At 36.5% G+C, this 23,506-nt stretch overlaps 1 protein-coding gene across 1 annotated transcript; it reads right to left on the bottom strand.

Annotated features, from left to right (window-relative positions):
• Positions 1-17,295: 17,295 nt before the first annotated feature.
• Positions 17,296-21,761, bottom strand: LOC103511047 (retinol dehydrogenase 11-like). Its single transcript, XM_026824923.1, has 3 exons — positions 21,700-21,761; positions 17,633-17,827; positions 17,296-17,399 (listed from the first exon to the last, which is right to left on the bottom strand). The coding sequence occupies exons 2-3, from the start codon at positions 17,811-17,813 to the stop codon at positions 17,296-17,298; spliced, it is 285 nt and encodes a 94-aa protein (XP_026680724.1). The 5' UTR covers positions 17,814-17,827; positions 21,700-21,761.
• Between the last annotated feature and the right edge of the window lie 1,745 nt (positions 21,762-23,506).

Genomic DNA, 23,506 nt, shown 5'->3' with positions numbered 1-23,506 from the left:
GCAAGTGAGTTGAACCATATAAGTGCAGGATGTATGCTCTTAAGTGAAGTACCTACATTTATGTACCTACATTACCTCGAATAATAGATACACTACCTACAAATCTAACCACAACCAAGTAGGTACTTAAGACAGTCTAGAACAGTGGTTCCCAACCTTTTTTCGCCCGCGTACCCCTTGGGTACCCGGGTTTAATCTCACCACCCCTGCCACCATCATAATGAGTACCTACCGGGTACCCATACCTAGGTTGATGTGTATCATTACTACTGAGTTCTAAACACACACAGTACCTTTTGAATAAAATCAGTACTTCAGTACCTTGAGGTCAAAATTCAGTACCTTTTTGGACTGTACTGAATTGATAAGCAGTCAGAATTCAAAATTTGCCTTTGTCCGCCATTACAAAAATTTTACCCCCGGTTGGGAATAGATCAGTTGCGCTTACTTGGGTGATGTTTCAAAGTCATAGAGCAGGAAAAATTTCTTTTACTTCCTCTACCTATACGTCTATCTCTATCAATTCTTTTTTCTCCTCAGTTTTCTCTCTCTTCTTCTTCTTCTAATTTCTCTTCCTCCTCCTCCTCCTCCTCTTCCTCTTCCCCCTCCCCCTCCTCACTCTTTTTCGTTTACTTCTTTTTATTATTCCTCCTCTTGAGAGAGATAGAGAGAGGAGTAGGAGGAACAGAGAGAGAGAGAGGGAGAGATAGAGAGAGAGAAGTAGGCTGTAAAGGACGAAAAAAAAGAGAGATGAAGAGGAAAAATAAGAAGAAGAAGAATAATAATAAAAAGGAAAATAAGAAGAAGAAGAAAAAGGAAAACTAATACAAAGGGAATAAGTGAAGAGGGATGAAGGGATAGAAATAGAGAAACGAAGAAGGAGAAAGAGAAAGAGAGAGAGAGAGAGAGAGAGAGAGGAGGAGGAGGGAGAGGGAAATAGATGTTCAAGACCCCGTGAAATAGAAAATGTTTCCAGACTTGACGAGTGAGAAAGAGAGAGAGACAGAGATATGTATATGAGAAAGAGAGAGAGAGAGAGGAAGAAACTTGAAAGGCAGAGAGAGAGAGAGAGAGAGAAGAGAGAGAGAGAGAGAAAGAGAAGGGTAGAGGACTTTACCTAAGTGTGTGAATTTGATAGAAAGAGAGAGAGAGAGAGAGAGAGAGAGAGAGAGAGAGAGTGAGGGAGAGAGGTATGGAGGAAGATAGATAGAGAGAGAGAGAAGTATGTGCAAGTGAGTTGAACCATATAAGTGCAGGATGTATGCTCTTAAGTGAAGTACCTACATTTATGTACCTACATTACCACATTTGTAAACTACATACCAAATTTCAAGTCTCTAGCTCATACCGTTCCCGATATATTGTTAAATTACACCGAAAAACGCCAAAAAGCGGTAAAATGCCGCCAACCGTTGCACCGATCTTAAACAAAAGTTTTGTGTCGCATCCTTGTCACATTTGACATCTACATACCAAATTTCAAGTCTCTACAATACTTCCCATTTAGGTGCTGGGGAACACCAGAAAAATGAGTAACCCGTTGAAATACTTGCAATCGAAGTAAGAGCAGGTACAATTTTTTTTTGTCTCTAGGAATCGAACTCGGGACCTTCTGTATGACAAGTAAGCGCTAACCGTCATCCATCTAAAACGGGTGTATTCCAGGTGCTATCGTCCTAGGGGGGGTGCGGTAGGGAAAAATTCTGAGTCACACAGTATAACGTGATCTTTCATATACAGGGGGGATAGAATATTGCATAGCGCACCACTTCATTAAAAACCCATCAGGGTGGAACAAGAAGTGTGATAGGGGGGCGGAATTTCGGGAAAGAGAAATTGAAGATTAAGAAAGGTACGAGAAGAAGAAGAAAAAGAAAAAGAGGAAAAAGAAGAAGACTTAGAAGAAGAAGAAGAAGAAGGAGGAACAGAGAAAAAAAATATAACAGAACAAGGAGAAGAAGAAGAAGAAGAAGAAGAAGAAGAAGAAGAAGAAGGAGAAGAAGAAGAAGAAGAAGGAGGAGGAGGAACAGAGAGAGAGAGAGAGGGAAAGATAGAGAGAGAGAGAAGTAGGGTGTAAAGGACGAAAAAAAAGAGAGAAATGAAGAGGAAAAATAGAGAAAGAAAAATAAGAAGAAGAAGAAGAAGAAGAAGAAGAAGAAGAAGAATAATAAGGAAAACTAATTCAAAGGGAATAAGTGAAGAGGGATGAAGGGATAGAAATAGAGAAACGAAGAAGGAGAAAGAGAAAGAGAGAGAGAGATAGAGAGAGGAGTAGGAGGAACAGAGAGAGAGAGAGGGAGAGATAGAGAGAGAGAAGTAGGCTGTAAAGGACGAAAAAAAGAGAGAAATGAAGAGGAAAAATAGAGAAAGAAAAATAATAAGAAGAAGAAGAATAAGGAGATGGAAGAGGAGAGAGAAAGGGAGGGAGAGAGTGAGGAAGAGAGAGAGAGAGAGAAAGGGAGGGAGAGAGTGAGAAAGAGAGAGAGAAAGGAACGGGTAGGGAGAAGGAGGGAGGGAGAGAGAAAAAGAATAAGTTTCACATGTATTGGCAAGTTTCAAGCTTTCCAGTTAGAAACAGAAAACTAAAAAGTTCAGTATTTCTCTCTCTCTCTCTCGCCCTCAACATAATATGTATGTTTCACTTTCTTTCTCTCTCACTCTGTTCCATCTTTCTCCCTCTCTTTTTCGTCCCCATCTCTCTCTCTCGCTCTGGTTTCCTCTTAGTTATTCAAACTTTGTCGTCATATATGAAGAACCACACATACTGTACATACAGGGTGTTCCAGCGAAACTGAATTTTTATACAGGGTGGATCATAAAATAGTAAAACTACTGTTCTATCTTAGGAGCTGAAAATAAGATCTTATTTAGACTGCGGACTTTTTAGTCTCATTCTGGCAGAATAAACAAGGTATATTCTATTCTAATTCGGACATTAAAAATCAGTCCTAAAAAGAATCATGTACCTTTTGATATGTCTATCACATTTTCATTGTTTTGTTTACACTGTACCTCCTCCAATCCATTTCGCACTCCCAACGTCCACAAAAAAAAAGAAAAAAACAAACAAACAAAAACAAACAAACAAAAAAAAAATCGGTTTTGGTCTTTAAATAGCTCAAACTTAATCCCTTTCTCTTCTCTTGACTTCAAAACACAGCCACCAATATTGGTGAAAGAAGAAATTTTAGCTGCAAATTGGCAGCTCTGCTCTGTAATTTAGCAGCCCTATAAATCGGGCTTCATCCCCTCTTTCCACCACGCATTTCAGAAAACCCTAGACCTTTTTGTAGACCCCTTCTTGTATAAAAACCCTTGAACCCTATAAATTTTATTGTTTTACAAAACTAATTAAAATTTAATATAACAGAGTTGGGAGGGAAAAATAGAAACTTCCCATGTTCTTATACATAATAATATGTTGTTGCAATATATTGCTATACTTCATATCATCTTTTCCTCTGACACTAAATCCTTCAAATGAGTCGCAACTTGCCTTTGAGCATCCCTTTTGATGAAATTATAACCCTGAGAAGTAGAGCGAGCTAAGAAAGGTCAGGTGTATAAATAATATAAACAGGTCGTCTTTTCTTTTCTTTTTATTTCCATCCTTTACAAGTTTAAACCAACAAATAAAATAATGACAATAAAAACAATACATAGTCTTATACATTTTTATGTATTTCAAACAATTACCTAAGTACCTTTGGAAAAAAGAAACTAAAAACAAAAGAAAAAAAAAACATCACAGCAAAATCTATGTGCTGTCAAAATGATCAAAATTCAAAAACAAAAGGAGAATGCACAACAAACATTTCACGCGCAACGAGAAGAGATTCTATGCAAATCTTGAAAAACAAAATAATCCAAACAATTATTACTCTCCACCTCAACAAGATCAAGTTATTGAATATTGGCAAATACCAGCTTTTTTTTTTTTTTTTTTTTTTTTTTTTTTTTCTTGAGATCATCATTATAATATGTAGTTTATTATTATCATTATTAATATTTATGTATTTAATTGAGAAAAAATATATTAGCATTAATTTTTATTTTTTTGTGAAAAATTGATTAAATTTAAGCATTAAAGAAACAGAAAAAAGAGAGAGAGAGAAGAAAAGTTTAGCGGAGGGAAAAAGGGATGGAGAAAGAGACTAAAAAGAAAGGAAAAGGAAGACGTATAGAGAGACAGAGAGGGGGAGAGAGAGAAAGAGAGAGAGAGAGAGAAAAAGTAAATAAAAAGCATAGCATAGAGAATAGGTAATACTGTAAGAGCATAGAAAGATTCGAAAGTGGAACAAATAATATTATATTGGAAAGTGAAAATACAGAAGTTCTGTAAAAAAAGAAAAAGAAAGATCTAGTGTGGACATTACACAACTTTCTGTTACCAATGTAGATACATAGTTTCGGAAAAAAGGAAAAAATGATAAAATTAAAAAAACAAAATGTTTCTTTTTTCGATTTGGAAAATTTTCTACCAGAAAGTGAGGAAAAACAAAACAAAAAAGATCGGAAGAGAAATAAAGAAATGAGAGAAAGGGAGGGAGAAAAAAACAAAACAAAAAAATCAGTCCTAACAAATGGGTCCAATTTTCTACCCATTTCCCGATTTAAAAATTTGGAACCCATTCCAATACTAAAAGTTAACTATTAATAGTATTAATCATAATGTAATGGAAAGTAACACAGAAAGTGAACAAAAATAAACCCCACTGTAATTTGACACGAAATGGAGAGAAAAAAGGAGACGGGGGAAGAGAAAAAGCAAAGAAAAAGATTGAAAAGAAAAACTCCCATAAGCACAGTAATATGAAGTGGGAGGAAACATACAAAAGAAAGTTGGAAAAAGAAAAAGAATAAGAAAAGCAAGTGAGAAACGAAGAAAAAGAAATAAAGGAAGAATAAGTACGTGAATAGAAAGTGAGAATAAAAAAAATACAAAAGAAACTTAGGAAAGTAAGAAACGAAGAAAAAAAAATATATAATAATAATAATAATAATAATCTCTAATAAATTGGAAGGTTAATATGTGAGTTACGTTGTTGCTTTTTTTTTTAAATAATTAATTTACAAGGGTCAGGAACATGACTTTGGAATTAATTAAATATCTACCTCCGAGATAAAATTGGACATAAATTAAAATATGGCGTTACTAATTATTATGTTGCGAACAATTTATTTATTAATTAATATTCATAAATAAAGGTATGAAAGAAAAAGAAAATGGAAATTACCTACCTACCCCTGTCGACCTGCCGACCTAATAATTATGACCATTTTATTAATGAAAAAAGTTACGTACATTGGTCACAATACAAACATGTACGTACATTGGTCACAATACAAACATGTACGTACATGTACACACAAGGTACATAAAAAGGATAACACACAAGGTACATAAAAAGGATAATTGGTTCACTCCTTTCCAAAATATTCAGATGGGTAAAAAAATTTCATATTGGGGAGCGCGGTAGCTCTACGCCCCGCCAGGTCAATTGTATCGAAGAGGGACCACTTTGCTTGAACTTTTACATTTTTAGACACACTACAATTACTACACAGCACCCTCAACAAAGTCAACACTGTCGAAAATTGGGACAGGCCAGAATTGGAAACATTTAGAAAGCCTCTCCACTTCAAATCCAAAGTTATCCCTCTATTCTATACTTCCACTACCTAATTCAAAGTTATACATATGCTATAATCGTGCTACCAAAATACAACACCGAGGAACTTTTCAAAGCTGCTAAGAACCGCCATCACATATCCATGTTGATTTCCAACCTTCGATAGAAGAGGAACATTGAGAAGAAGAAGAAAAAGAAGAAGAAGAAGAAGAAGAAGAAGAAGAAGAAGAAGAAGAAGAAGAAGAAGAAGAAGAAGAAGAAGAAGAAGATATCAATACATGTGTATACCATATTATAGGGTGGGGAGATAAGTGAAAATAGGGGGGAGAGAGAAACAAACAATAACTTATTGATGAGCTGCCCAGCGTCTGGGTTGCCATAGGACACAGCATACCACTCAAACAGACATGTCACTTTAAAATTAAATTGAAAAGATTAAAGGTCCCGAAACATAGAGATGTAAATAGATATGTCAAAGACGATGTTATAACAAGGCCGTAGGTATCCAGGATTTTGTCGAGGGGGGGGGGGGGGGCAAAGACGAATGATAACTGTTATTAAAGCTATAAAATCGCTATTTATAAATTAATAACTTCGATCAGTGGCGGACTTTTCGTGAAATACCTAGGGCAGTATATTGCTTAACTAACATTTTATAGAATAGAATACTAACTGGAGGACGTTAAACAAGGAGTATACCAGCCTGACATTTCCTTGCTAAAGAAACAGCAAAGGTTGAGTTAGTTAGCTTAGTTGGTAGTGCGTCTGCCTTGTATGCGCGGGTTCGATTTCCGCCCGGGGCGGATTTTATCCTGATGGGATAATGTTCGTTCTCGGAACGGCTGGCTTTTTCCTATCCTGTCTTCCTTCTCTCTTCGATTTCGGGACGATAAGACCATAGCAGTTACAGTTCCCTCTGTCAAACCTCTTAAAAAAAAAAAAAAAATCAAAAACAAAGAACAAGTTACTCGGTTATGGCCCGGATTCCCCGACAAAAGTTTCATCCACAACATGACGTGTAAAAGGCTCCTTATGTGGGATAGATTACTCATACATATGTGGGATGAAAATGATGAAACTCACGAGAGCTTTCTATATTGGAGACAAGAACAGCGATGTGCTAAAAATAACAGAAAACCAACATAAAAGACGTGGAAAATATAATAAATCTAGTTGAGATAGAGGAGGTGTGAAAAATACAGTGTGTTGTGGTGCTACAGGAAACTCTCAAGATAGTATGGTCTGACCGTGTAACGAATGAAGAAGTGCTAGAACGAATAAAAGAAAGAAGGCAAATAATAAAGAAAATCAGGGCAAGACGGGCTAAATGGATCGGACACAATCCAAGACATGAAGGAATGCTGCTAACACTCATTGAAGGAATGTTTGGAGGAACTAATCAACGCGGGAGACCCAGGAAGGAGTACATAAGAGATGTGGAGACCGATATGGGATGCCAGAACTACATGCAGCTGAAGCGACTAGCACAAGATCGGAATGAATGGAGAAGAAGAACTAAACTGCTGTTGCCAACCAATCGCCAGATTGTAACCTAAGAGAGAGAACAGAAGTAATTCAACCCCTTGTGACCATAGCAGTTACAGTTACCTCTGTCAAACCTCTTAAAAAAAAAAAAAAAAAAAAAAAGAAACTAAAAACAAAATGATCAAAATTCAAAAACTAAGAACAAGCTACTCGGTTATGTCCCGGATTCCCCGACAAAAGTTTCATCCACAACATGACGTGTAAAAGGCTCCTTATGTGGGATAGATTACTCAAATGTGGGATGAAAATGATGAAACTCACGAGAGCTTTCTATATTGGAGACATGAACAGCGATGTGCTAAAAATAACAGAAAACCAACATAAAAGATGTGGAAAATATAATAAATCTAGATGAGATAGTAGAGGTGTGAAAAATACAGAGTGTACCATAAGTTCTTCAACGCTTCAACCCCTTGTAAATTTCGAGGTACTAAAATGAGTTGTTCCCCAACCCTTGTAACTTTTAAGGTGCTAAAAATGTCAGAAAACCAACATAACAGCCGAGAAAAACATTGTATAGTACATGTAAATGTAGATGAGATAATGAGGTGTGAAAAATACAGAGTGTACCATAAGTTCTTCAACGCTTCAACCCCTTGTAAATTTCGAGGTACTAAAATGAGTTGTTCCCCAACTCTTGTAACTTTCGAGGTGCTAAAAATGACAGAAAACCAACATAACAGACGAGAAAAACATTGTATAGTACATGTAAATGTTGATGAGATAATGCATATGGGTAAAATACAAGATATCGTACCACAAGTTCTTGTTGTAATTTTTGAGGTCTTCAAGAAGTTCTTTCCCAACCCCTTGTAACTTTTGAGGTGCTAAAAATAACAGGTAATTTTTGAGGTCTTCAAGAAGTTCTTTCCCAACCCCTTGTAACTTTTGAGGTGCTAAAAATAACAGAATAGATGTTGAACATATATAATAAATCTAGATGAAATAGAAGCGTGAGAAATACAGGATGTACCACAAATAACAGAATAGATGTTGAACATATAATAAATCTAGATGAAATAGAAGCGTGAGAAATACAGGATGTACCACAAGTAATTCAACCCATTGTAACTTTAGAGGAACTAAAAGATGTTTTTCCCAAACCCTTGTAATTTTTGAGGTGCTAAAAATAACATAAAATCAACATAATAGATGTTGAACATATAATAAATCTAGATGAGATAGAAGCGTGAAAAATACAGTATGTGCCATAAGTTGTAATTCAACCCCTTGTAACGTTTGAGGAACTAAAAGATGTTTTTCCCAAACCCTTGTAATTTTTGAGGTGCTAAAAATAACATAAAATCAACATAATAGATGTTGAACATATAATAAATCTAGATGAGATAGAAGCGTGAAAAATACAGTATGTGCCATAAGTCCTTCTACAGTGTGTCCCCCAACTCCTTCCCAACCCCTTGTAACTTTTGAACTGTTGGGAATTTATCAATTCTGATTGTTCCTAAGGATAGAAAAATGACTATGCCCATTCATTTGGTGGTGTCAAAATCAGCAATTGACTCCCGGAGGAGGTAAAATTTGAATTGTGTTTTCATTTAAATGTCTCGAAAAATGGCAATTTTTGTCGATTTCCGGAAATTTAAAACGTGGACTTAGATGGCACCAAGCACCAAATGAATCTAAAGCTCGATCATAACCCGTTTCCTATATTTCGAAACATTCATAAATCAAAATTGAACAAGTAGGTAAATGAATTCTTCAAATTAAATTGATCCCAAGGGCAAGGCAATGCCTAAACTCTTGACAAATGGAGTGTGCCTGAAGGCATGTGATGTGTTCCAATCCACTCGATCCCATTCCCCAACCGTTCAACTACAAAAGGAGTTGACAAGGAGTTTTGGAACACCCTGTAGAAGAGACAATAGATCCGGATGAGATAATGGAAGTGCGGGATAAGAACTGCATTGTTCTCGTGAAAATACTGAAAATACTTGTCGACAACACAGCAACACACGCTAGGATGTGGAAAACAATAATAAAAAACAAGATCCTCACAGATTTTCTAAAAAAGCACAGCACGAGAATAAAAGAATGTGTGGCGGAAAGCGTGTGAGACAATATGATGTTAATAGAAGAAAAAGAAGGAGAAAAGAAGAAGAGGAGAAGGAAGAATAATAACGAAAAGAAAGTGAGGAAGAAGAAGGCGAAGGTGGTGGGAAAGATGATGATGAGGAGGAACAAAAGCTGATAGACGAGAATAAATAGAATAAAGAGAAAATAAAAGAATGTGTTGGGGAAAAGCGTGTGAGACAATATCTAAACTCATGATCGTACGTTAATAGATGATGATGATGAAGAAGAAGAAGGAGGGAAGGAAAAAGAAGAAAAGGAGGAATAAGATGGAGGAGGAGAGGGAGAGAAAAAATAAAAAAAGAATAAGGGGGAGGAGAAGAAGAAAAGAAAAGGAGAAGAAGGAGAGAAGGAAAAAGAAGATAAAGAAGGACGAAAGGGAAAAGAAGAAGTGAGGAGAAGGAGGAGGAAGATGACAACGAGAAAAAAAAGTGAAGAGGAGGAAGAAGGGGAAGGCGGGAAAAAGATGATGAGAAAAGAGAAGCTCAGAAAAAGAGAATTAAAATTAAAGAAGAGAGATGAATCCTGGATTAGAAAATTAGGAAAAGAAGTGCAATAATGGTAATGAGAAGAATTGAAAAAGAGGAAACAGAGGAAATGTAGACATGGGAAAAGGGAGAGAAAAGACAAAGAAGAGTTCTAAGAAAAGGAAGCGAGAAATAAAAGCCTCGGAAAAGGAGGTTAAAAAGGATGAGAAGAGATCAGACAAAAGAGTCGAGAGAGTGGGGGCAAAAATGGAAAATTGAACAAAGAAAAGGAAACAAAAAAAATTTCGGGAGGTGTTGAGAAGATGAAGAAATTCATCCATGAAAGTTTTCGAGGAGATAAAGGCGATTGAAACGAAACGCACAAAAGAACCTCTCGAGCAGAATACGAATGTGAAAAGAGGAAGAGAGGAGGAAGAGAAGTGGAAGGGAATAAAAGAAAATGTGGAAGAAAATGAAGAAAACTTGGAGGAGGAAGAAGAAGAAGAAGAAGAGTTAGTAATAGAGGAACAAGAACGAGAAGAAAACGTAGAAGAAAAAGGAGGAGAAGAAAAAGTAATAAAAGAAGAAGAAGAAGAAGAAGACGCAGTAGCAGACGAAAAAGAAGTGGTGGAAGAAAATGAGCCACGGCTCAAGAATAAAGTGAGGGAAAAAGTTATTAATGACAAAAAGACTGAAAAGAAGAGAGCGAGTGAAAGATTAGACGAAGAAATGGAGAAGAATGCCATGAGAACTCTTGCTAGACAGAACAAGATGGTTGTGAAAGAATTTAATGAATGGTAGAAAAAATTAAAGAATTTTTGAATTTGAATGAAATATTTACAAACAATAGTAATCACAAGAAAAGAAGAGGAGAAGACGAAGAAGAAGAGGAGGAGAGGGAGAAGGAAAATGGGGAGGAGAAGAAGGAGCAGAAGAAGGAGGTCTAGAAGAAGAAGAGGATAAGAAGACGGAGGAGGAGGAGGAAGAAGAAGAAGAAGAGGAAGAAGAAGAAGAAGAAGAAGAAGAAGAAGAAGAAGAAGGGGAAGAAGAAGAAGAAGGAAAAGGAGGATGAGAAGAAGAAGAAGAAGAAGAAGAAGAAGAAGAAGAAGAAGAAGGGGAACTGCGACAGAAACATAGCGCGAAGCAAGTTAGTAGAAACAACATAAGTTAATGCCATCTTTGATCATAATTTACCTACATATCTTGAGAGAAGAAATTCTGTGAAAGAATTCGAAGAAAAAACAAGAGGAATTAATAATAATCTTGGGAAGAAGAAACTGTGAAGGAATTCGAAGAAGAGAAAATAAGAATAAGGATAAACATGACACGAAAGTCAGTTGATGAAACAACAACAAAAACTGATGCCATCCATGATGATAATCCCCGAAGAAAACTTCTTGGAAAGAATTTGACGGAAAAAACGTCGAAAAGAAAAGAAGCTGGTGGAAAAGTTAAAGAAGATGTAGACGAACAAGAAGATTCCTTAACCAAGATCGAAAAATTCCCGGAGGGACGGGCCCCGCTTGTTATTACTATTGTAATAATAAAGGAAGGACGGACTAAAAATGAAGCCCACCCTAAATACGCCCTGAGTTAAACGCTGTGTATCTACTTAAGACGGGATGTATCAAAGTAAGAGGCATCTACAAAGGCATTAAATAATTAACTCCCAATTCAAACCGCAAAGGAATTCCGCACAAGCCGAACACTCGAGGACATCTTTTCCCAATCTCCATGAAAGCCTGAAAACCCTTAATATAAAGAAAAATGTGTACATATTAATCCAAAAAGCTGTGATTTTGAACACAACTCGAAAGTCATAGAGCAGGAAAAATTTCTTTTACTTCCTCTACCTATACGTCTATCTCTATCAATTCTTTTTTCTCCTCAGTTTTCTCTCTTCTACTTCTTCTTCTCCTTCTACTTCCTCTTCCTCCTCCTCTTCCTCCTCCTCCTCCTCTTCCTCTTCCCCCTCCTCACTCTTTTTCTTTTACTTCTTTTTATTATTCCTCCTCTTTTTACTATGTTTTCTCTTTTACTTTTTTGTACATTTTCTCCTTTTGGAAAATATTGGTTCCTGATTGAATCCGACATGCAAAGATTTTCCGAATATATTGGAGCGAGAGAGAGAGAGAGAGAGACAGACAGAGAGAGGGAGAGAGAGAGAGAGAGAGAGAGAGAGAGAGAGAGAGAGAGAGAGAGAGAGAGAGAGAGAGAGAGAGAGAGAGAGAGAGAGAGAGAGTTAACAATAGAAATAAATGTTATCTAGGATAGAACAGGAAAGGATAGAATTGACAAAATAGATAATTTTATTGTGTGGGTAGAATAGAAATTTCAAAACCTTACAAAGTGAAGCAAAAGCTAGATTATCTCTCTCTCTTTTTCCCTCTCTTTCTTTCTCTCTCTCTCTCTTTTTGATTTGTTTGTTATTATTTTTTTTTGGTATATTTTGTTTTATTATTATTATTATTAATATTAGGGTAAGTGAAGTGTACCATTTATTCGCCCACCTAAAAAACGTACCATTTATTGGCACATCTGTACCATACGCCACATAAGTCTGAACTGGACGAACTTTTTCAAGATCCAATTTCATCAAAAGAAAGGGCTTAAAGACTGCTAGCGAACCAGTGCTATTCAAAAATTGTAGTCATAAAAACAAAAATTAGAAAAATAAAATAATGTGGGCAGGTGGCAGGTGGGCCAATAAATGGTACGTTTTTTAGGTGGGCGAATAAATGGTACACTTACCCTATTTTAATTTCTAAAAATCAAGTACAAGATTCAATATTGAGATCGTGAAATCAAACCTCTGAAAAAAAAAAGGCCCGAATTAGACTTTTTTCCTCGAAAAACAGAGTTCGAGTGAGGGATAATGTAGGGAACTTAGGGAAGACCGAGAGAAGTGTTAAGTAGGGTAAAGATGAGTTTTAGAGCGTGATAGGGGAGAGTGGGGTAAGATGGCGCTGTGGGGTAAGATGGCGCTGTGGGGTAAGATGGGATAGGAGGAAGTAGGGCGAGATGGGGATGGTGCTAAAATTTCAGCTGTCTTGATTGCCAAGCAAACTTCGTGACCCAATTTGATTATTTTGTGTACTGCGCTGGGGGACAAAAACGAAGGAGGAGGAGGAGAGGAGAAAAAGGAAGGAGGAGGGGGAAGAGAAAAAGTCATAGGAGAAGAAGGGCGACGAAGAGGAAGAAGAAAAAAAAAGAAGAAGAGGAAGAAAAGAGGAAGAGAAATGCTTGTACACTATGGAGAGAAGAGGACTAGAGGGAAGTGGATACATAATATAAGAGGGAAAAAAAGAAGGAACAAAACGCAGAGAGAAAAATGAGGAAGAAGAAAAAGAGAAAAGGAATGAAGAAGAAAGAAGAAGATGCAAGAGGAAGAGAAAAGAGTTGAGTTGTGAAAAAAGGAGGAAGTGTGAAAGGAGAAGAAGAAGAAGGAGGAAGAAGAAGGAGGAGGAGGAAGGAAAAGAAGAAGGAGGAGGAAGAAGAAGAAGGAGAAGGAGGAGGAAGGAAAAGAAGAAGGAGGAGGAGGAAGGAAAAGAAGAAGAAGACGAAAAAGAGGAGGGAGAAGAAGGACCATTTTGCTTTAGTCATGTCCTAGTCTGCTCTCTCTCTCTCTCTCTCTCTCTCTCTCTCTCTCTCTCTCTCTCTCTCTCTTATTTCTCACTCTGTTTTTGTAGACTTCGCTAAAATAAACAGAAACCAATAACAAAATGGAGAGAGAAAGAGAAAGAGACAGAGAGAGAGAGAGAGAAGGGCTCGGATACGAGTAAAACGTAATAAGTCAAATAAGGAATCTCCATGGGGAACACGAATACTAAGCAACATTGAGCTTGGAGAATAACTGAACGATGGAAGAGGAAAGAGAAAGGGAGGGAGAGAGTGAGGAAGAGAGAGAGAGAAAGGGAGGGAGAGAGTGAGGAAGAGAGAGAGAGAGAAAGGGAGGGAGAGAGTGAGGAAGAGAGAGAGAGAAAGGGAGGGAGAGAGTGAGGAAGAGAGAGAGAAAGGGAGGGAGAGAGTGAGGAAGAGAGAGAGAGAAAGGGAGGGAGAGAGAGAGGAAGATAGAGAGAGAAAGGGAGGGAGAGAGAGAGGAAGAGAGAGAGAGAAAGGGAGGGAGAGCGTGAGGAAGAGAGAGAGAGAAAGGAACGGGTAGGAAAAAGAGAGGGAGAAGGAGGGAGGGAGAGAGAAAAAGAATAAGTTTCACATGTATTGGCAAGTTTCAAACTTTCCAGTTAGAAACAGAAAACTTTTTCCCAAACCCTTGTAATTTTTGAGGTGCTAAAAATAACAGAAAATCAACATAATAGATGTTGAACATATAATAAATCTAGATGATATAGAAGCGTGAAAAATACAGTATGTGCCATAAGTCCTTCTACAGTGTGTCCCCCAACTCCTTCCCAACCCCTTGTAACTTTTGAACTGTTGGGAATTTATCAATTCTGATTGTTCCTAAGGATAGAAAAATGACGATGTCCAACTATTTGGTGGTGTCAAAATCAGCAATTGACTCCCGGAAGAGGTAAAATTTGAATTGCGTTTTCATTTAAATGTCTCGAAAAATGGCAATTTTTGTCGATTTCCGGAAATTTAAAACGTGGACTTAGATGGCACCAAGCAACAAATGGATCTAAAGCTCGATCATAACCCGTTTCCTATATTTCGAAACATTCAGAAATCAAAATTGAACAAGTAGGTAAATGAATTCTTCAAATTAAATTGGTCCCAAGGGCAAGGGAATGCCTAAACCCTTGACAAATGGAGTGTGCCTGAAGGCATGTGATGTGTTCCAATCCACTCGATCCCATTCCCCAACCGTTCAACTACAAAAGGAGTTGACAAGGAGTTTTGGAACACCCTGTAGAAGAGACAATAGATCCGGATGAGATAATGGAAGTGCGGGATAAGAACTGCATTGTTCTCGTGAAAATACTGAAAATACTTGTCGACAACACAGCAACACACGCTAGGATGTTGAAAACAATAATAAAAAACAAGATCCTCACAGATTTTCTAAAAAAGCACAGCACGAGAATAAAAGAATGTGTGGCGGAAAGCGTGTGAGACAATATGATGTTAATAGAAGAAAAAGAAGGAGAAAAGAAGAAGAGGAGGAGAAAGAAGGCGAAGGTGGTGGGAAAGATGATGATGATGAGGAACAAAAGCTGATAGAAAGACGAGAATAAATAGAATAAAGAGAAAATAAAAGAATGTGTTGGGGAAAAGCGTGTGAGACAATATCTAAACTCATGATCGTACGTTAATAGATGATGATGATAATGATAATGATGATGAAGAAGAAGAAGAAGGAGGGAAGGAAAAAGAAGAAAAGGAGGAAGAAGATGGAGGAGGAGAGGGAGAGAAAAAATCAAAAAGAATAAGGGGGAGGAGAAGAAGAAAAGAAAAGGAGAGGAAGAAGGAGAGAAGGAAAAAGAAGATAAAGAAGGAGGAAAGGAAAAAGAAGAAGAAGGGAGGAAAAGGAGGAGGAAGATGACAACGAAAAAAAAGTGAGGAGGAGGAGGAGGAAGGGGCAGGCGGAAAAAAAGAGAAGCCCAGAAAAAGAGAATTAAAATTAAAGAGAAGAGAGATGAATCCTGGATTAGAAAATTAGGAAAAGAAAAGTGCAATAATGGTAATGAGAAGAATTGAAAAAGAGGAAACAGAGGAAATGTAGACATGGGAAAAGGGAGAGAGAAGACAAAGAAGAGTTATAAGAAAAGGAAGCGAGAAATAAAAGCCTTGGAAAAGGAGGTTAAAAAGGATGAGAAGAGATCAGACAAAAGAGTCGAGAGAGTGGGGGCAAAAATGGAAAATTGAACAAAGAAAAGGAAACAAAAAAAATTTCGGGAGGTGTTAAGAAGATGAAGAAATTCATCCATGAAAGTTTTCGAGGAGATAAAGGCGATGGAAGCGAAACGCACAAAAGAACCTCTCGAGCAGAATACGAATGTGAAAAGAGGAGGAGAGGAGGAAGAGAAGTGAAGGCGAATAAAAGAAAATGTGGAAGAAAATGAAGAAAACTTGGAGGAAGAAGAAGAAGAAGAAGAGTTAGTAGTAGAGGAACAAGAACGAGAAGAAAACGTAGAAGAAGAAGAAGAAGACGACGTAGTAGCAGACGAAGAAGACGAGGATGAAGAAAACGTAGAAGAGGAAGAAGAAGGAGAGGAGGAGGGGGAAGAAGAAGAAGAAGAAGAAGAAGAAGAAAACGTAGTAGCAGACGAAGAAGAAGTGGTGGAAGAAAATGAGCCACGGCTCAAGAAGAAAGTGAGGGAAAAAGTTATTAATGAAAGAAAGACTAAAAAGAAGAGCGAGTGAAAGATTAGACGAAGAAATGCAGAAGAATGCCATGAGAACTCTTGCTAGACAGAGAGAACAAGATAGTTGTGAAAGAATTTAATGAATGGGAGAAAAAATGAAAGAATTTTTAAATTTGAATGAAATATTTACAGACAATAGTAATCACAAGAAAAGAAGAGGAGAAGACGAAGAAGAAGAAGAGGAGGAGGAGAGGGAGAAGGAAAATGGGGAGGAGAAGAAGGAGCAATCAGGAGCATCTAGAAGAAGAAGAAGAAGAAGAAGAAAAAGGAGGATGAGAAGAAGAAGTAGCAGCAGAGGAAGAAGAAGGGGAACTGCGACAGAAACATAGCGCAAAGCAAGTTAGTAGAAACAACAGAAATTAATGCCATCTTTAATCATAATACATACCTAGACATCATGGAAGTTCAGAACTCTGCAAAGGAATCCGAAGAAAGAAAAAGAGGAATTAATAATAATCTTGGGAAGAAGAAACTGTGAGGGAATTCGAAGAAGAGAAAAGAAGAATAATGATAAACATGACACGAAAGGCAGTTGATGGAACAACAACAAAAACTGATACCATCCATGATGATAATCCCCGAAGAAAACATCTTGGAAAACATTTGACGGAAAAAAGTCGAAAAGAAAAGAAGCTGGTGGAAAAGTTAAAGAAGATGTAGACGAACAAGAAGGAGAATAATGTGAAAAAGGAGGTGAAGGAAATGTAGTACAAAATAATATTTAAAAAGAGTAAGAAAATAAAGAAAAAGTACAAGAAGAAGTTGGAAGAAAAGACAAAAACAGAAGCTGGTGCAAAATTCGATTAAGATGACAAAGCAGAAGTAAAAATATTTAAAGAAGTCGAAGGACAACATGGTATAGGAAAGACAAAAGACAGAATTCTGAGAAGTGGATGGAATCGCAGTTTTTAGAGACAGAATTCTGAGAAATAAATGTAAATGCAGTTTCTTTGTGTTATTATGTCACAACTTTGGTGCTCACTGCAGCATCCTGGTGCAAAATTCGATTAAGATGACAAAGCAGAAGTAAAAATATTTAAAGAAGTCGAAGGACAACATGGTATAGGAAAGACAAAAGAGAATTCTGAGAAGTGGAAGGAATTACAGTTTTTAGAGACAGAATTCTGAGAAATAAATGTAAATGCAGTTTGTGTTATTATGTCACAACTTTGGTGCTCACTGCAGCCTGCAGCATTGTAGGATTTTCCAGTGGCGTGAAAACCCTCAAATAGTCTAAATCTCACCTCTCACGCCATTGGCTTTGCCAAGATCTCGACAGGCCATAATGACTCTGGCACCCCTGGAAGCCATATCAAGTGCAGTGACCTCGCCCAGTCCTGGAATGAAATGAAGAAAATGGAGAATTTTAAAAGTGTGTCCTAGCCTATCGTCCTCTCTTCGATTTCGGGACGATAAGACCTTGGCAGTTATAGTTCTCTCCATCAAACCTCTTGAATAAAAAAAATGTTAAGCAGAAATGCTTGTCACATATGTAGTTCCCCGCTTAATTAACTTTTTTTTTGACGTGGACTCGAACCACCAAACTCCAGACTCCAGGTTGGTTTCTCACCTGAGTTAGCGCCCGTAATAATCACAGTCTTCCCGTTCATCATGGTACCCTTCTTGTAGATCCCCATGGACATTTGGTTGTACATCTTCAGGAGTACCAGGAGACCCACTGGAATGCTGATGTACCAATATTGGGCTGCCACACACAGGATGGTACAGAAGAATTTGGTCACGATGCCCATGGTGAAAATGTGTCCTGAGGGGAAATAGCGGGAAATTCGGTGTAGGTACCTCAATTGGAAATTAGCTTAAATAATATAAAGTTTATCAATACCTCTCTCTCATTATCTTGTCAAAATCATTTGGTATCCTTTGTCCGTGAGGCAACCTGCTGTTAAGCAGGAAGGTGGTTGTTAAGCATTTCTCTCTTGGAAGAAAGTCTCTTTGCTATTTTTTTCGAGTTAGAAAGTGTATACCTACACTACCTACCTTTGAGTCAACTTTTGATTTGATCTTTTGATAGATCTACTCGTATGTATGTATATCTATTTAAAATATACCCGTGTAGCTGGCATGTGTAGTAAATAGTATAGGTACCTACCTTTTGTAGACGAACAATAGGTAAATATGAATAGAACCTACTTATGAGTCAATCGTTGACCTTATAGTTAGAACTGCACCAGCTCCGAGCCAGGCCTGCCACACATTGTAAGCGTTATAGCCGAAGTTTTTGTAGCGCGGTGTCGCGTGATGGCGCCTGACAATCCAAACCTATGAAAATGATACACACCTCTCACACTGCAGTGGCGCAAGTTAGGTCTTCTAAAGTGTGTGCCAAAACTCCAAGCGAGAAACAAAAATTAGTGGAGATGTCAAAACTCCTAGCAAGAAACAGAAATTAGTGGAGATGCCAAAACTCCTAGCAAGAAACAGAAATTAGTGGAGATGCCAAAATTCCAAGCAAGAAACAGAAATCAGTGGAGATGCCAAAACTCCAAGCGAGAAACAAAAATTAGTGGAGATGTCAAAACTCCTAGCAAGAAACAGAAATTAGTGGAGATGCCAAAACTCCAAGCAAGAAACAGAAATCAGTGGAGATGCCAAAACTCCAACCAAAAAAACAAAAGAAACTTTGCACGATACCTTTATGTTAAGGCGATTTCTTTTGATCCCTTATGTGCCGCGTCCATTTTAGTTTAGGGCTATTGCACTGCACGATACCTTACTTTCAAGTAATTTTGACCCATATTTGAAATACATACCTACTTGCATTGTCTTTAACATTTCTTGACCTTCCTTATTGTGTATACGTAATTTTGCTGTCAAATTTGTCATATAGTGCTGAGCAAACAAAAGTACTCGCAGGTATGTCTATGACGTTATTTTGTCTACAAGTTTGATGATGTAGTATCCACTGGGTAGAATTTCTAGAAATTAGTGGAGATAAAAGATAAATGAATTCCAACAACAATAAAAAGGTTTAGCACTAGAGCCAGAAAAACTTCGCCAAAATTTCAATTCTGCCTGAAAGTGAACTTTCGTAAGCCTGTTAGGATATCCACAGAGTTACAAAGCTTCATATTGTAAAATTATGTTTAGCCTAATTGATATAATAATAATTGACAAATACCTAAATTGTATTACTATCTAATAGTAATAATTAGTAAATTAATAATTTTCTACTGCTCTTCTGTTTTTCCCGCGTCCATTAAATCTAACTTTGTTCAGGCAACCCATTGGACTCAGTCTATGAAAGCCTTTGAAATCAGAAAGTATAATGTAGGCATGAAAAGATTGAAAAGCGCTTTCCCATGATATGTTGATATGTATAGGTACTTGGACTGAAAGCGTGGTGCACACTTATTAATAGGTAGTATTTCACAAGGAAATATAGAAAATGATTAACAAGCTCCATGTACTTCTTTCTCCCTTTTTCTCTTTACTTAAATATCGAGAAAAAAAAATGCATTTTATACGTCATTACGGCATTGGAAACTCTAGATTTTTAAGCTGTTCTTTTCTTCTTTTTTACCTTCTTGAATGCCTAGATTTTACCTCATGTCTGTAGTGATTTTTCTCGTGGGGATAGGTTTCTGAATAACGTCTAAAATAATAATTATTTATTTGAATTGTTATCATGTAGGTTTTAGAACATGGCAGGCCAATTTTTTTGATGGATTTTTGTCCTGTCTGGATGTGGATTTTTGTCCTGTCTGGCTGGATAGAAGATGGAACTGTCTGTGGGTTTTTACTGAACGTAGTGAGGTTCACGCTTTAATTTGGATATTTTTAATTTAATTCAACGATAACCCTCGAACGCTGGTCCCATTTAAATGAAATTTGGTAAATGTATTCATTTATCAAATGCAAAAGTTCTGGTTCCATTGAATCAGGGGTATTCTAAGTTCTGCGGTTTACAAAGAAAGTTCTACCTACTCTATCTTCTATTATGAAATTTGTTAAATTAATCCTTAGAAATAGAACTAATGAGCATTATTATTATCATCATCAATAATACTATTATTATTAGAATTACTGGGAGGAGAAAATGTCAATACAAGAGGGGAAAATATCGATATACTTTGAACGTGGTATAATGTGTGAAAAGACTAAGAGGTTGAGAAGTACCTTGCCTTCAATAAGATGCTTGGGGTAGATAGAGCACTAATACCCCCAATGCAGTGTCGAACCTAGGAGGGAGGAAGGAGATTTTGAGAAATGTGATGTTAAGACAAAATTAAAAATCTTCAAAAATGGGTCAGGTTTGAGTTGTACCTACTTTAAAAGAGGTATACGAATCTATCTGTGAATTTTGAGGGACTTGGGCCGAAATTTAAACTCGTCAGAAACGCGAATTCTTTTCAACCTTTTCGAAAATTTTGGCCGTTAATTAGCGGCCGAACCGTACATTTCTCGAAGTTGGCCCTGCAAAAAATGGCTTTTAAAAGTGCCCGCCCGAACTGGATTTGAAATGAAAAAAAAAAAAAAAAAAAAAACAATTTTCAGTTTCAAATTTCAATTTTCTGCATACCCATCAAGAAGGGCTTCTAATAATATTACCTATGTACCTACTATCATTTAATTAAATTTGATACCTACCTACTTTTTGCTTTGATACGGATACGGGAATAGCTGATATGGTTGGTTTCTACTTTTATACATACTTGAAAAAGGTACGAGCATACTTTTTTGAACCGGATAATTCAATTTTTACCTTTTTGGATATTATTAGAGGTAGGAATCACGTTTTTTATTATCATTTATTAGGTACAGAAGAACCTCGATTATTTTAACTTCCATTATTTCAACTTTCTATTATTTCAAATCTAAAATCCATTGTTTTTGTCCATCTTTCAAAGGATATCCTATCTTATCAGAGGAAAAGATCATAGAAAGTGATCATTTCAACCTCGATCATTTCAACTACCCCCAATTAGTTGAAATAATCGAGGTTCTATTGTATTTCGAATTGATTTCTTTCCACGTGGAAATAGTTTTTCTCCTAAACTATTGTACACAGATTCACTGGAGGAAGAAGGCATTTTACTAACTATAAATACTATAATGTTAGTTTTATCATAACTAATAAGCTAATAACATACCTACCACTAGAGAAATGAGAAAGGGATGAGAAGGAGGAGAAGAAAAAACAATGCTCATGGAAAAAAGAAAGAATATAGGGTGTTCCGATTTTACTTTTCTCAGTTTTATTTTTTCAAAATTTCTTACAAATTTATTCCAAACGTTTTACCCATATTCTTGCTGATATCCTTCTTCATCACGACAGAAAACCACAGTAACTATACGTAACCATTTACTTTTGTTATATTTAACAGTCTATAATTTAGTGGTTTTTTTAATCCTGACTCAGAGTAGGGAATAAAAAAACCACTCGTGAGTAGGAGTACCTAGTGTTAAATACAACAAAAGTAAAAAGTAATTAGTTTATAAAGGATATTGGATCTCTAAATTAAAGAAATTAATTAATTAATAGTGACAGTAACTACTTACGTTGCAAAAGTTTCATACACAAAAAGCCCTAAAGAATGGGTTAAGCTTCTACGAATTACGTTGCAATGTTACAAACGAGGCATTTTTATCACCTAAAAATAAAACCTCCAAACCTACCTCGGTGGTGTAGTGGTCAAGACGCTCGCCTGGTAAACAGGAGGGCGTGGGTTCAATCCCAGCCGAGGTATGGAATTTTATCCTCAATATAATTTGAGAATTTAGCTGGAGTAAAGGGACTTATCAGTCCTATGCGAGCAGTATAAATAAGCACTATTATTATTATATATAGTAGTAGCCTATTGCTGGAGTAAAGGGACTTTTCAGTCCTATGCGAGCAGTATAAATAAGCACTATTATTATTATTGTTGTTATTATTAATATTATTATTATTATTATTATTATTATTATTATTATTATTCTGTGGTCAGAATTTTCATGAAAAAAAGGATAATAAATAATTATCTGCCTTGACCAAGAGCAAACTGGGGAGAGGGGTTTGAAACACCCTGTACAGAGAAAATAACTGGAATGAAGATTTTCATTAACAAAACATGTGTAATGTATAAAAAGTAGAAATATAGGCAGATATAGAAAGCGTTTATAACGCTTTAGCTAATTCCGCTAATGTTAGATCAAAACACTAAGGAAAGACAAGGGAGTAACTGTAGTAATAGGAAGTAAAAAACCTACCTACCTACCTATTGAGAGTACACAAATAAAACCTCAGTTTGATATGAAACTTTTCAGTCGGTTACCTAACAATGATTAAAAAAGAAATTCTACATAACATAGGTAATTTTTTATAGGTACAATGTTTTATAGTAATACCTATTTATAGGTAGGTACAATGACAACATTGACAGCACTAATACCGTTGAGAAATATTACAAAGTCTCATGATGAAAATGAAATAGAAAAAATATTAAAGTCTAAATCCTAAATAAAGTATTACTTTCTATTTTTTTCTACAGCTACTAGATTCGACTGAGTAATGAAATTGTTATACCTAGGCAGTGCAATAGTCCTAAACTAAAATGGACGCGGCACACAAGAAATCAGGAAGAGATCGCCTTAACATAATAATAATATCTATGCTACTACTATTGTAATATGAGGAAGCCATAAGAGGAAGACAGAAGTGAGGACTAACCTACTGATCCATTTTAGGGCATTGGAAACAATGATGGAAATTCCTAGCAAAACGACAAAGTGGTTTTAATAATAATATCTATGCTACTACTATTGTAATATGAGGAAGCCATAAGAGGAAGACAGAAGTGAGGACTAACCTACTGATCCATTTTGGGGCATTGGAAACAATGATGGAAATTCCTAGCAAAACGACAAAGTGGTTCATATAGTACCCTGAAGTTATAATTTATTATTAATTAGGTATTACATTATTTAAGCCTCTTCACAATTTTTGAGGGCTAATAGGTAGGTACTAACTTCTGAGGAGCGTGGGTTTCCCTCTATTGTTTATCTAACAATGAAAAATGTTGCAATAAAGGGCATGTGGCAATAGGCAAAGAGGAAGAAAGAAGAACTGAATTGAAACAATGTAACATTTTATTTTCACAATTAATAATACACATTCATATACATAAGTATCCGAAGCTAATTAAAACAACTTCTTTCGAGATGGATTTTCCTCCTAATTGTTCTTAGAAATTCATGCTTTCTGCATGAACATGAATAAAACCGAGAAAACTGTACGTATCTACTGTAAAATAATGTTGCAAATACGCCCACGGCAATTCAGGCTGTGTCCCCCTCTATGAAAACTTCTGCCTACAAACCCAGGGAGCATGCAGTACTTGAAATATCACAGAGCGCACTAATTGCATGACAATAATAAAAGTACAAAATTACCCGGGCATGCACTGTATCAAGTTTTATTTGCATTGTACCAGAAAGTTCAAAA

Source organism: Diaphorina citri, unplaced genomic scaffold, assembly GCF_000475195.1.
Source record: "Diaphorina citri unplaced genomic scaffold, Diaci psyllid genome assembly version 1.1 scaffold668, whole genome shotgun sequence".
Lineage (NCBI taxonomy): Eukaryota > Metazoa > Arthropoda > Insecta > Hemiptera > Psyllidae > Diaphorina > Diaphorina citri.
The sequence above is the reverse complement of the archived record's forward strand: the minus strand, read 5'-3'. Positions and strand labels throughout refer to the sequence as shown.